The following is a 15,376-nucleotide window of genomic DNA, read 5'->3' as shown; positions in this document are numbered from 1 at the left end:
ACGTTTGTTCTACACACTGTACCGCTTACGGCCATCAGGGAAAGAAATTAACACGGAAGTAACATACAACAACGGTACTATTTTACTGTTATTATGCCACTTTCGTAAAGTACGCCAAGTTCTATCACCAGAATACGTAATCAATATGTGCGCTTACATTGACCATAAGTATTTCAATTCTATGTCCTCGAGTATTGCAAATTGGCAAAAGACCAAATTTATAAGAATTTCAAAATAAATGAGGTTTACAATAATATGTATGTTAAATAATAATTCTTTTATACTTTAGCAAATTAGGCTCTCTACAACATACTACTTTTATTATAAGGGTATTTGAATACTTTTTAAATTATTCAATGTTTGAATGCATTTACTTTTTTAATTTAATTTTATTAACCTTAATGTACGTGTTTACGGTCATAAAAATTGCTTTAATTGAATGAATAAAATGCTTTATTCCATACTTTTCAATTGAGCAAAAACGTCAGTAGCAACGGCTTTCCATCTGTTACTTTCATTTGGAGTTCTGCTCAGTTATTTGCAAACCTTTTGGAACAAAGAAGAGACGGATAAACCATCTTCAATGTTTGGCTATGGTTCGGAAGGATTACGTAGCCTGCTCAATGGCTTACTATTTCAGCGGATAATGGCGATACGCAATGTTTCAAAGAAGAAGCTCATTGGCTCGTAAGAAACGTATTTTATTTTATTCTTGTTTCTCATCTTTTTCAGCGTGCACGAGAGCTCGATAAAAAAAACAACCTACAGGCTCAAAACCCTCAGATGCCGATAACCGAATGGTGTTACCATCTTAAGCACCAGTCGGATAGTCGTGTAACAGCGTTCGCGTTAAATCAATTGTAAATATAAAAGGAAACACATCACCACACAAAATGGCTACAAGTCCCGGTTCAGATAATAACTGCAACATCTACATGCCACCGTTGGGTTGCTCGGTGGCGTCCTCGCATGACTTCAGTGATTACCAATGGTTTACGGACTTTGGGTGAGTGCCAGGCACGAACGAAGGATACTTAAGTTTTCTTTTTTAAGCTGAAAAAACGATAAATGAAGGATGTGCACGATGCATCCATCTCGTTATCCTTTGTTTGATATCGTCATGGTTTACTCTTTTCCTTTGTAGAAGTTATCGCGACGGAATGGCCACTCACCAAAGCATCCTGTCGGTGCTGTCCGCATCGTATAATGGAATCGGCGAGCTGTCGTTCTACGAGAAGATGGCGAAGGACATCGACGCCAATCTGGCCGAGATCGATATGGAGAACTTCCGCACCGAAGATATCCACTCACTGCTGACGGCCATTCCGTCTCAGCTGAAGTCGGACCCGGAGCGCAAGACGCGCAACAACAATCGCATCTTCTCGGCGGTCACCGGTGCTACGGCGGCAGGCCTGATAGCGGCCGACATGATGGACAATTCCATCTGCAAATCGGAGCTCCTGTTTTCGCCGGTGAAGGAGTCGCACATCAGCGTCGATTCGCTGGATATGGAAGGATATCCGGACGAAGAGGACATAATACTGACGTGCCAGGCAAACAAGGACAACTATACGATCGCGTTCGAGCAGAGTGTACTGTATTCAGATGAAAGTTATTATGGTAAATAATCTGTTGTATTTATTACCCTTGAGCCTAAGACCCCACAAAGTACTCATTCGAAGTTTTTTTTAAATCACAGATGGACCGGAGAACTATGGAAAGTACAAGCGTATGAATTTGCTTAACAATATACAAAATCGTAGCCCCTTCATCAAACAACAGCAAGATTCCTTATCCCGATCGGAGGTCGGCTATACGACCTGGAGCAAACTGAAGCGAAACGCTCCTGTGCAGAGGTAAAATTGTGTGGCAACATCCATAATTCTCTACAGGTGTGCTAAACCTCGTTCCCTCGTTCTCCGTTCTTTAGGACGCCGATCGTAATGAATCCGCTAATTAGTCATATATCACGGCATGCTCGGACCTGCTTCGTGCGCAAGAGTCTCAGCATGCCGAACCTGCAGTCGAACCAAACAAACGCAAACCAACCGCCGCATCATCCTCCAATCGGACAGCATCCGCTCAATGTGTCCCAGGCACCGGCTGCCAGCCACAATTCGGCCGAATCATTCGATCGTCCGATGGAAATGCGTACATTATTGCCGATGTACACACTTCCGACGGATTCGGAGAACGAAAGCAGCACCAACGGTAACGAAGGGTCACTGGGCGATGGTCGACATGACGATGGCCAATGCGACCGTAACCAACATCTTGCCAACGAACGCCAGCAACAGCAGCAGCAGCAGCAACAGCAGCAGCAACAGCCGCAACAGCAGCCCCAATCGCAACAGCAACCATCGTTTAATTTGGTAAAGCTGTTTATTAAACAAAAGAGCAGCTCGACCGATACCTGCATGGACGTATCGTCCGGCTGTTGGCCCAGTGATAGCACCAACAGTGGTGCCTCGGGAGATCACCAAAGCCACCATCTGGGTGTTGCTACTGGGGTGGCCGGTATTGCACCGCCGTTACGCTGCAGGAAGAAAAGTATGCAAGACTCGGGCAAATGCTCTTCCACCATGGGTGGCGCCGCCGGCGTGAGACACGGTTGCGACGACGAAGAGTTCCAGCTGGACAGTTTGGATGCACAAATAAATAACAATAACAACAACGGGAGCCATGGCGATGACGAAGAGGAAGAGGAGGAATTCGAAGGCGGAGGTCCTCCTGCGTCACCAGGAAAGGCCCACGGAGGTGTTGGCGTGACGGGACAGATGAAGTTGAACGATTTCAACCGACAAGTGCACTGCTCCCCAAGACGACAGTACAAGGGCTACAACATGAATATAGGTGGTGGTGGCAGGGGGAATCAGAGGATGAAGAATCCGGCTGTTCATGGATTGCTGCACAACCACAATGGGAGCAGCAGTACCGGGACGGCCAGCCCGCTGAACAGCAGTAGCAGTATTAACAATAATAATCATAATGTAAACAACAACAATAGCTTCAAAGACACCAACAGCGATACGAGTCGCACGTCGGAGAACCTAACCCAGATATTCAATCACAGTGGAAACAATAACACTACCGCGAACGCGGCTAGCGGCGGCAGCGCCAGTTCGAAGACAAGGATCCCGATCGATATGATCACAAAATCGATGCAGACGTCGCTGATAGGAACACCCTCGGCAGTGGGCGCTGGAGCCGGCGGTAGGGAGAAGGTGCGCGTTATCCCGCCCTCATTCCTCGACCGGTTGAACGAGCTCGGCGACAAGCAAAAGGCACCGGTGTTTGTGGTGTACCCTAACTATGTGCTTCCGGATTTGGGCTTCTTGAAGGCGCAGAATGAGGTCGTCATTTCACCGCTCTCGTTTAAGGAAACGATGAAAGGCACTGCTCGGCCGCTGAAAAAGGCCCGGCCGGTATCAATGAACGACATCGAGACGATTCGGCAGCGCGAGTATAAGCACGTTATGGACTGGAAATCGCTCCTAACCCTGCTGCCGACAGACTATCGCAAACTATTGCGCCATATTCCCGAAGTGAGCGAGCTGAGCATCTCGACCGAAAAACAGCCTATGTTTTGCATGACCCCTCCGTTGCGCCGGGGTGTGCCACGTGGCGTTAACTGTGATTGTATGAACCTGCTTCACCAGAATACGCAAACTTGCACCAACAGCTCGAGCTCGGGGGGCAGCTCCAGTGCGGCACCAAGCTCCGGATACCGGGGATCGTCTACGATCCTTACGACCGACTCAGAGATGGATGGGATCTTGGGCCCATCGAATAGTAGTAACACGTTCACCAACAATCTGTACGTTTACCAGTACGATAGTCCGGCTGAGGTGTTGGCATCCTGCGAGAGGCCCCCATCGGGCCGGGCTGGAGTCGGAGGGGTACCCAAGAGCATTCTCCGACGTCCGGCGGGTTCGGCGCGTGGGGCTTCCAACAACAACAACAACCACAACAGCAACCAGGTCAACATGAAGGCCAAACGCAGCAGTATGTTCGAAGAGCAGCAATTGCCACACTATCCGCAGGGTGCGCGGGAGAAACGTCGATCGCTACAAGAGCACCATTCGTACAATTTCTACGAAGATGCCGAGGAGCAGGAAGCGCAGGAAGAATTGATGCACCCCGTCGACCACAAACTCCACAACTCCCCCAACATGACACCTCATCCCAGGTTGGCCAACACTCCCAAGCTACCATCAGCGGACCATTACCACAAACTCAATAAGCTGGTGGAAATGAGCGAAAGAGAACTAGCGGCAACAACCGCAGGCCATTTGGCGGACGAAGACTCGGAAGCTAGGGCCCGTGCCGAACAGTTCCTCTCGCACGTACCGAAGTCGGAACTGAAGCATTATGCCGAAATTGCACACATCCTCGAGTCGACCGAGACGGTTGAATCCGTCGAGCCACCGTACGATCGGACGAGGCTTAGAAACGAGGTTAGTCGCGCACTGTCACAGCGTCGTAACGTTACCTTCACCCAGCAGCAACAACAAATCCAACAGCAGCAGCAATCGTCGCCTTCCATTCCTGCCGGAACGAACACGACGCCTGTTCGGCAACCGGCTTCCGCCACCGGCTTGCTGCGACCTACGGAGATCAAGTTTTCCACGCCACCAAACTCGCCGAACATGTCGGTAACGGTGATGAAACAACAGCAGGGACCCACACCGACCGGTGCGATTGCGGATAAGAAACCGCCCCTCGCCCAACGAACGCCGTCGTCGGCCGGATCGCCGTCCTCCGGCACAACGGAAAGGGAGAAGCAGGACAAGATACAGACGAACCGGTTCAAGCGGTTACAGATACAGTGGGAACTTTTAAGCCAGGAAGCGAGCACTCGGGCTGCTTGCGAGAGTCAGCGGAAGGAGATTCGCAGCGGTGGCAATACCCCAACTGGTGGTAACAGTGCTTCCAAATCTCGGATTCCGCGCCCTGTAAGCTACCCTACAACAAGGTTAGTATATGGCTCCAATAATATTGATATTTTCATCAAAAGTGGTGTAAATAGACTTCATCTCGACTATTACAATATTCAACTTATGTGTGCATTTATCACAACGATTATTCGATAAACATTCTGATTTCAACTTTTACTATCGGGATATTAAAAGTGTGATAGTGTTAATCCCTTTATCCTCATTATTTTCTCCAACCATTACATCTTTCATCCTTACTAAACTTTTTCCCTTTGCGCACGTGAATAGTCAGTCCTCAGTCAGTCGTAAAGGGGAGGGTCCGGTCTCGGTTGGAATTCGCTGTCGAAGGAGCGACTTGGCGCTCAAGGGTCGAATTTCTAGCCGGCGTTACCCGGCACCCCGGTTCTTTAACCCCTTCACAGTCCTTCCAAGTCGAGAAAATGACGCTAAAAATTATCATCTTTTTTTTACATTTTTGTGTAGCTTTTGGTCTGAAACATAAGAAAAAATTATATTTTCCCTACAAAATTGGAATTTTATTGACTAAATCTGTTCTGATCTGTTTGCAAGCAACGGTGCAAGTAGTTTTGTTCAACCATATGTGCTATTTGTGATTGTAATCAGCAATAACAATTTGGTTAAATTGAATCGATTAGTGTCTAATAAATATATAAACATAGAAGGTGGGAACAAAACGTACGAAAAATTCAATCCGCTTGCCCGAGTGAGACTTGGGCATAACCATGAAAGGGTTAATAGATGTTTTTTTATTTCTTCGCAGTAGTAGCAATAAATCTCGCTCGAATAAAATTACATGCCTACGCCCCAAACCCAGTTCAATAACATTTGCATCATTCTGAACGACCTTTTGTCGTTGAGATCCGTGGAGTTAGTCATATGTTAGCGAATGCATTGTTCAATCACGCATTTTATTTTTTTGGTTTCTTAATTTTTTTTAAATCACAAAACAATCATTAACATCATCTGTATTCCGCCTAAGTACTGGAACTAGTTTTTTATTTTAATACTTTTCTTATCTTTTTCCAAATTTTAGTAGATCAGTCCCATTTCATTGTATTTTAAATTTCTTTTTTTACAGAACCAACTCCGATCCGGTAGTAAGCAAAACACTTAAATCGCCCAGTCGTATTGTACCGCCAAGAAAATACGCTGCAGCACCTTCTCCAGCTACCACACCACCAACGCCTGCACCCCGCACACCCAATAAAACGTTCAGCAACACAACTCCCAAGAAGGTGTCCTCGGTTCCCTCTCGGTAAGCTTGCGCCATCGATCACCCCACTCCCTGGGGTCGTGGGAAGTTGAAAATGGTTTGGCATCGACCTCATCATTCGTTGCTTTGTCCTTCTAAAACAAGACGACTGCTTGCTTCAATGCGCTTACATTGGTATTCTCTCTATGTTTGTCCTCAGCCCCGCAACTCGCACACGGTGAAGAGAATTTCTTACGGTGTAACGATGTAATCAATAGTTTAATATACCTAACCGGCTGTTTTCGTTTCTTTTTTCCCTTTCTCTTCTTCCCTTTCTCTTATGTTCACTGACCACCACCATCCCCGTCATATTCGCCTGTTTTGATTTTCTAATCTTCTCTCTACTGAACCAATTTCGGTCTATATGTAACTCAACTCTATTCAACTTTATTTTTATTTGAAACCGACGTGAACTCTACATCAAAACAGCATTCCGCTTGGGAGCCGAATCAAAAGAATACCGGTAAGTAAACTCCACATCCTGATGAAACAATCTCCTGCAATCCTTTGTTATCAACCATGTGTCTTTCATTTCAGGCCACATAACACAACGGTAAAACAAAGGGCGGCATTAAAATGCGAAGTGGAAGCAATCTAGGCAAATAATTGCAACTCTAGCAGATTTTAGTCGGGATGGGAGTGTATACTAGCCTAGCCTTACGTTGTACGATATTTATCGTACAGCAACGTGTGAAGCAAGTTGATCCGCGCCTCATAAATCTTATTTATTGCGAAACCCTCCCGTCGGTGGATGAAGCCAGATGGTTTCTATTTTCTACAATGAGTGCGAATACTACAACCTTAGATATTTTATTGTCGGCTATGCCTACCTACAATAGAGAGTAGGCAAATAATGCATCCTGGGCATTATAAGAACGTGTATGCTCGAATGTGCAAAATGTTGCACTAGTGTACGAATCCATAACAGTCACTTGTTATCATACTTCAAATCATATCATGTACCCGTAACGTCAGCGCGAAATTCCGACCGATAATGTGAGTGACTTGCACAGCGCAGCGTGTGTGTAGATATGGGAAGGTAAAAGTGGTGTAGTCTCCTGTGCAGCATGGAACGGGAAACCATATTGTGCTGTCGGAGCGTTACGGAGGCATGGTTATACACGAATATAATCGCTGTCGTACATGCTTCGTTTTAAGTTGAGTGCCTCCGCTTGCATAACATGTAAACCTTTGCATTGCTTGCTTGGATAAGATATTTCCGCTAAACCCGCTAAGGTGTGATATAGTCAGCAGTTTGAATGTACGGCGCCTCCTCTGGGTAGCAAACTGTAGGGGTTTATTCACTTCACTAAAGAAGCGTTTCTTTTTCCTTTGCAAAATTGCTTCCGAAAGGTCAGTAACGGTGACAACGCAAAAGAATCATTAGCGGCGTATAATTTCCTGATTTGCTGCTCACCGAGTCGGCTTCAGAATAGCTTAAAGGATAATGATAATGAAACAATACTCATTACACTGTACTAATCAATGCATATAATATCTCTAGTACATATTGAACACAGTTGCAGGTGTTAGGCTATAATAGTGGCAGAAAGTGTTAAAGATAATGATTCGTTTAACATTAGCATGTACAGGCAATATCAGCTAGAAAAATGTATATTTTGACACTATTTTTTTCAATTAGATCTAACCGAGGATTTGCTCTACCAGATTTGTAAGCATATTTAGGTTCGTCACTGCAAACCAAGCGCTAAGTCATTAGATTAAAATTTCTTAAAGAAAGTTATGAGCGATTTTATTCATCTTTAACATTGTTTTACTGATATTCTTTTAGATTGTTTTATATTTTTATGTAATTTTTTTTTCTTTTACGCGTATTCTTGCAAACACCCTCTGACGAACGAAAATTAGATCATTAGGTATGAACAAAACTCCCAAAATTAATTGCTAAGAAAATAAACTAGTTGCGATTCACAATTGGGATGAATTATATAAGCAGCAAAAGTCTGTTTTGCGCATTCGATTGCCCAAACGGCAAATCAACCACCAACAACACCACAAGCTAGTTAAGCTTCTTATAGTAATCGTGTCTTTTAGTTGTTTTTTTTTTTGCATATTGTTACCATGACCAAACTCGTCTCGATGTCTCGCCAAACGGACGACGAAAACCTACAAGAAGGAACAATCTAAAACCAAAATTACCTGCAACGTGCTGTTTTGTTTCGATGCTTGCAGAATGATTGTTTAAAGTAACGCAACGATTTGATGCTAGTCTAACAATGAATTGTGTCTAAAATTTACCGATCGTTATGATCATCAGACCCCATTCGCTCAGCCTGGCGCTCGAGGGTGGTGAAAGACTCCGATTTTTCAATGAATTACCTCTTTGGTTTAGAACTACGCTGATTGCCAAATATCGATTCCTAATTGACCAACGTTATAGCTTTTACTGTGCGTTTTGTTTGTCGTTTTTGTTTTGTTTTACTCACAACTCGCGCTCTCTTGATATTCATGCGCTCCCCCTGCCGTGCCATACCGTAAAGGTACATCGAGGTCTATTTTTTACACCCTATAAACATGATTTTTATATATGCTTCTCAATCGGAGACGGGGTCCGTATGTTTAAGGATAATATTTTTTGATCGTATCATCCTCCTTCATGCATGTTCCATGCTTCATAACCATTGCTACACTGTAATTGCTGTTGTTCGACGCGAACTATCGTTTTGATTTTGCTTATTTATAACACAAAACTCACAATCTTGAGCATTATTACTGCGGCAGTGTGCAAATCAGTTAAAATTATATATGAATATATATATATACACAAAAATATAAAAGTATATTTGATGAAATGAAGTAAAATATTATACAAACGGCTAGAGAGCTAATAAAAATAAAGCATTTAATCAAACTATGTATTTCTTTTCTCATTAGCACAGATTCAGGAAAGAAACAATACAAAATAGCATTTGCTTAAAACAGCTATAACCCGTTTAACATAATGAACCAACAATTACAAGCGAAAGCAAAACTGACAATAAAAAAACAACAACAAAATTTGAAATATCCTAAAAAATTTAGGACGTAGTTTTTTTTATTCATTCTAAAGCGACATATTTCTCAATGTTGTTAAGCATGTTTGTCTTCGATTGAGTTGCCATTTTTGGCTATTACAGTCTCCATGCGCTTTCGAAATGTACTGCAGGTCCTAAAAATGTAAGTTAGACCTAATTCTCTCCAAAACCTGGTCAATTTTTTCCGGAGGCTTGTCATACTTGGGTGGCGTTTAGCCTTGGCCTTCATAAAGTGCCATATCCAGCCGGTATCCAGGATGGCGGCCACATATCTTTCCACCAGAACATAACATGTTCCTGCCACCAATTTTGGGTGCGTTTGGGGGTATGGGGCGGAGCTCCATCTTGTTGAAATACAACTTTTTTTATGCTGACCGCAGTATTCATTTATCTACCAAAGGATATACTTATTTTAAATTTCAATGTGGACCACGGTGTTCATTTTATTTTCTCCGTGTGATCATTCCACAAAGGACCAATTTACAACCATTCCAACCACCATTGCACTAGCAGGTTAATTGGTCCGATAGATGTTTTTACATTTGTCATGCATTCCTTTTTTTGCGAGAAAACTCATAAAGCGGTCGGTTCCAACATTAAATAATGGAACGATTGTTTACCAGATTTTGTCAGTAAAGAGATGGATGACGAGATTTTTTCGTCTTGGGAAATTCATTATGTGAGAATGGTTTTGGAGCCCTTAACTTCGCCTTACAACCTTCCTTACGATCTTCCTTACCGTATGATTCATAAAGACAGGATTATTGATACCTAGTTCTTTTGCCATTTTCGTCATCGAATTATCTGAATTTCGTTCGATTTTCTTTTTTACTGATGCAATATCATATCAGAATAATCTGGATTAGAATTAGGCACACACAGATTGATATAGCCTGCATCTTCAAACCGGGCAGAGGCTTTGAGTCTTTTTCTGAGAAAACAGTCTTTTTATTTACCAGCACCAGGTAGGTACTAGATTTAGATTTTACTAGATTTAAATGCAAATTCTTTCATCAACATATGGCCGAGTAACCGGACCTTTTAACCTAGAAAAAAAAAAATGAAATTCGATGGAACTGACATAAAATTGGTAAATTAGCACCAATTACAGTACATTTGTAATTCCGGGGTGGGTTATCTGGGGCGAAACAGATTTATTGTTGTCGGTCGTTTCGTGGTTCGGTATCATAAGAAAATGAAGACGAAGCCGTGAATTACTCGGTGTATATTATAGCTGACCCACTGATGGAAAACTGCTTGTTGATACACTCACACCAGCCTAAAGGGAATGTTTAACAAACGGCTTTCGACAAGTGATGGACGGAAAAAACACCAAATAACAAACAGATCTCAAAAGTTTTTAAATCAACGTGCACGGCGCATTTGCTATTTTGCACAATTTGCATCATTGTTGATGTTCCCAGATGCCAACGAGGAAAAAGAACTAGTATTGGCTTCAGATGGAACCTGTGACAACAGTCTAATGAACATTTCTCTAGTTCTGATTCCTCGTTGCAGCCGTTCGTTCTCTGTAGGATCATCGACAACGATGTTCCGCTGTTGACCAAGGGCAACCGCGTTGTTTGCTAGCTGTATGCGTTGCTCGAGCAGCTTAACGTTGTCGCGGGACTTGTCAACAGCAGAAATAAAATTATGCAAAATAGCACATGCTCTCAGAACGGGCCCCAGCTGATCGGCCGCTAAATGCGTGTTTTTTTTTAATGATATAAAATCTATTAGACATTAAGTCGAACGTACATTCCACGACTTGCCGAGCCCGTGAAAGCCGTTGATTAAACATTCGCATTTCTGGTGTAGTTTCTTTCTCAAACGGAACAAGAAGAGTATCCGACAGTGGAAAAGCATTGTCCCCCACAATGACATATTTGGTAATGCCTGCTGAAGTTGGCAAGTTGAAATTTGGTAAATGGTCCAAAACGCTAGCTAAGTCACTGGTATCAAAAATCCAACTAACCTCCATCCCCCCTGGAGCCCCAATGTCTGAGTATAAAACCTCACAATCTGCATTGGATAATACCAGCCAAGTAACACTGGGAAATTGTTCGTAGTTTATAAAGTGCTCTTTTTCTTCCTTTGGGGGTCGCACACGGACATGCATCCCGTCAATAGCTCCAATGCAAAACGGAAAACCCAATTTTTCTTTAAAGCCGTTTGCTACACCACTCCACTCCTCGAGGCTACTTTTTTTTATGTGGCACGACATCCCCTAGTGGGACAAGGCCTCTCTCCGAAGAGAGTTTGTGTGACCGAAAGACGGTATATTATAGATCGATGGTGGTCAGCCGTTCGTAATACCGGGTGGTGCCAGACTCGAGATTCGAACCCACACCTGTGGCGTGGTGTTTCCTCGCGCTACCCCTTTTGAAAGACAAGTAACTGACGACAACTCAGCGACCGTCTGACCAGTTATGAGGAAGCGCATAGTGGCTATTAGCTGTTCGGTCGTGGTAACTGGCTTCCGGTAGGTCGTTCTATTTTTCATGAAAGGACAGCCCTCATGAAAGCTGGCTCTCTTCTACCTCGACCGTTTTCCAGGACGGTATCGCTGTTCGGCACACGTGACGTTAACCGGTTGTAATTAATGTAATTGTATTATCTTAGAATGAAGAACACGAATACAAAAGAGATACAAGATAATAGTGAAATCAAAAGAGCAATACATTTTAAGATGGAATCTAAGAATTACAGCATCCAGCTAATATGCAAACAGTATGTTGCGATAGGGAATCTCCACACATAGCGCAAAGTTCTACCACTCTGGAGCTTTTTGATGAATAATCTACAAGCATCTGAGAGACGAACGACCGAATAGGTCAAAGTCTCTAAAATAAAAAAAATAAAAAAATCTACAAGCATCCAACCAAAGCAATCTATTTTCTTTAAACACGTTACTGCCATGGTTATCATTTTTGAAAGCCAGCTGTCATTAGCTCGAAAAAGTTTGTTTCAGTCGAAACCAGATTTCCTTGCATCTATTTTGGCCCACTTTTACACCGAAATTAAATTATTTCTCGTGCTCAAAAAATTCAAGGAACGTTTTGATAATTTCCAAAAATACTCAAAGCTTAAAAAAAACATTACTTCCGATTTTTTACGCAGTGGTTGCTTATATCTCAAGATGGGCAAACTATCTGCTTTCAGCATGATTTGTTGAAAAAGCGACAGTTTCCCCAGCCCCAATTTAGTATCTTCTTCTTCTTCTTCTTGGCGTACCGACCTCTTGGTCATGCCTGCCCGTTAAGGGCTTACGAGACTTGTTTCCCTGTTGTAGTACGTGGATAGTCAGTCCTCTCGTACAGGGGAGGGTCCGGTCTCGGTTGAGATTCGAACCCACGCCGTCGAGGTGGTGAGCCCCGGCGCTCATGAGCCGATTTTCTAACCGGCGCTACCGCTCGGCTGTCGCGGACCCCACATGTTAGATATATGTTGAAACATGTTAGATATTGAATGTGGCTTTGTAGAACGGTAATGTAACCATGCCATAGATGATGCGTTGTTGCCATTATAGAGCGCAACTTGTCAGAATGAACTTGTTAGAGTTTTGATGGGACTTTGGAATAAAAAGCCGGGAAATGCTGTAAATGCAAATTTGATATACAGCAAATTTTAATGATACATAAGAATTGACCGATCCTCCAACGAACATGACCGTTTAAATACATTGATTGAGCCTACAACGTTCCAAAACAGGGGGTTTCCCAAGAAATTTTCGTCTAGACGGCTCACTGTAAAGTAAATGTATGGCTTTTAGCCCATTTAATGTTTGTAGGAAAACAGCTTTCGTGTATCCCTTAAAACACGAAATTGTTACATTTCCTTTACTTAAAAAATTTTTTAATTTAGAAAAATTACACCTTCCATCCGGCATCCTAAGTATCCTTAGCAACAGCAAAGCACGTGAGAATCTCGGGAAGCGTCCGAATTGTGGGTCTCGCATGCGTGATCGCTTTGCCCGGCCACCTGTGCTATTCGTATCTAAGCTCAGGGTCCCTGCTAAGCGCAATTTGGTTGGCGAAATGCGCAATTTGAGAGGCGTAGAAGAAGAATATCTTCTCGATTATCTCGAGATAGGATGTAAATAGATAAAATATAATATTAAAAATTACAATACATGTATGGCTTTTAGCCCATTAAATGTTTGTAGGAAAATAGCTTTCGTGTGAAACATACCTGTGTCTGCCACTCATTATTTTGTTGGAGCGGCCGTTGCGGTTGGTGTTGGTTATGTTGATTACTAAACGCTTCAAATGGATAATATTGAATGTTTGAATTCAAATGTAAAAACTATTGAATGTTTGAAGCAAAATAATAGTTTGAGGGTAAACTACAACAGAACCGTTGAGGTATTCAGTAGCTGATTGTCCGCATCTCCTACTGTTGCGCTGGAATAGACTTTGCTGTTGGTAACGAAAGCTATCTCAAATGTTCAATGCGGCCATAGGTCAACATAATGTCGCCATGTATGTTATATTTTCCACAGTTATCCAAGTAACTATGATGATAATTTGATAAATTATAATTCTGTTTATATACAGACATACATAGAATAACCTTTCAGATGAGGATCGTATTAGGATTAAGAACCAGAATTCATCAATCAGATTTGTACGAAGCAGCGGCCAGTGCTCCAACGTATGCGAAGTATTATGATTCACCCTTTATGCCAAGTCCTTACTAAACAAGAGATCGTTTTTCGTACCGATTGTTTGGACGTTAATTAGGCCCTGGGTCACTATGTTTATCCCGCGATCGTGTTGAATATTAGCAATAAGGCCTATATGATATCAGAGGATGTCCGTTATAGCCGAATGGTTACGCCGGTTAGAAAAGCGGCACACAAGCATTAGAGCACCACCTTGGCGGTGTGCTTTCGAACTACAATCGAGATCCGACCCTGTACGACAGGAATGACTATCCACATAAACAAAGGGTAAAAATCTAGTAGCCACGTTACGGGGCAAGTATGACCGAAGTCGGTCGTTGCATCAATAAAAAAAGATTATATCAGAAACAAACGAGATTATATCAGAAGAACCTTCTTCTTCTTGGCGTAACGACCTCTTGGTCATGCCTGTCCGTTAAGGACTTACGAACGAGACTTGTTTCCCTATTGTACGAGGATAGTCAGTCCTCTCGTACAGGGGAGGGTCCGGTCTCGGTTGGGATTCGAACCCACACCGTCGAGGTAGTGACCCCCGGCGCTCATAGGCCGATTTTCTAACCGGCGCTACCAGTCTGCTGTCGCGGACCCCCCGAACTTAGTAGTTAAAATTAAAAATGTTCATATTTCAATTGCAATTGGGAATTGTCAATCTTACCTCCTGCTGTGGCTCTTTCGCTTGTTGTGGAAGCTGCGGTTGTAAAACGGCATTGCTGCTTCCATCCCTGGCAGCAGCTCGTGGTATCATTCGTACACGCGGCGCAGCATCCTTTGAACCAAGTCTTGCTGATTGGATTAAGCCATGTTTAACTGAATAAGAGAAGGTTTAAGAATTCCCTAAAGTAATAATGTACGGTAATAAATAATAATGTAGCGCCGGGGCTCACCACCTCGACGGCGTGGGTTCGAATCCCAACCGAGACCGGACCCTCCCCTGTACGAGCGGACTAACTATCCACGTACACATAGGGTAAAAAGTCTCGTAAGCCCTTTACAGGGCAGGCATGACCAACAAGGTCGTTACGCCAAGAAGAAGAAGAAGAAGAATAATGTACGGTCCGCGACAGCCGAGCGGTAGCGCCGGCCCATGAGCGCCGGGGCTCACCACCTCGACGGCGTGGGTTCGAATCCCAACCGAGACCGGACCCTCTCCTGTACGAGAGGACTGCCAGGCATGACCAAGTGGTCGTTACGCCAAGAATAAGAAGAATAATGTACGGTAAAATCGGTAAGGGGCGGAATGAAGGTGGCCCATGGACCCCCTTATTTTGCAAATTTATAGCAAACTCTTATTAAAGCCGATCTCATTTAAACCAAACAATGGACGGGCGAATAGAACCTTCAGTTTTCAAAGTCGCTCAGTTCTGCTACAGTGCCGCGGTGTGTTGCGTACTCAACAACACAATTTTGCGCACCTTCGACTGCTAAAGAATCTTAATTTACAGTTCGC

At 43.4% G+C, this 15,376-nt stretch overlaps 1 protein-coding gene across 1 annotated transcript; it reads left to right on the top strand.

Moving 5' to 3' along the window:
* Positions 1-794: 794 nt before the first annotated feature.
* Positions 795-7,498, top strand: LOC131288557 (uncharacterized). The gene is made up of 8 exons (XM_058317700.1): positions 795-1,006; positions 1,145-1,620; positions 1,700-1,856; positions 1,931-4,975; positions 6,037-6,213; positions 6,371-6,388; positions 6,640-6,673; positions 6,748-7,498. Exons 1-8 carry the CDS (start codon positions 894-896, stop codon positions 6,754-6,756), a joined length of 4,029 nt encoding a protein of 1,342 aa, XP_058173683.1. The 5' UTR covers positions 795-893; the 3' UTR covers positions 6,757-7,498.
* The last annotated feature ends 7,878 nt before the right edge of the window (positions 7,499-15,376 follow it).

This window comes from Anopheles ziemanni, chromosome 3, assembly GCF_943734765.1.
Source record: "Anopheles ziemanni chromosome 3, idAnoZiCoDA_A2_x.2, whole genome shotgun sequence".
Classification (NCBI taxonomy): domain Eukaryota; kingdom Metazoa; phylum Arthropoda; class Insecta; order Diptera; family Culicidae; genus Anopheles; species Anopheles ziemanni.
Note: the sequence above shows the minus strand (reverse complement) of the source record. Positions and strands in the feature narration are given on the sequence as shown.

Coding starts and splice junctions, on each gene's coding strand:
- LOC131288557 (XM_058317700.1), top strand. CDS start 894: ATGGCTACAAGTCCCGGTTCAGATAATAACTGCAACATCTACATGCCA. Junction 1,621..1,699: donor TTCAGATGAAAGTTATTATG/GTAAATAATCTG, acceptor TTTAAATCACAG/ATGGACCGGAGAACTATGGA. Junction 1,857..1,930: donor CGAAACGCTCCTGTGCAGAG/GTAAAATTGTGT, acceptor TCCGTTCTTTAG/GACGCCGATCGTAATGAATC.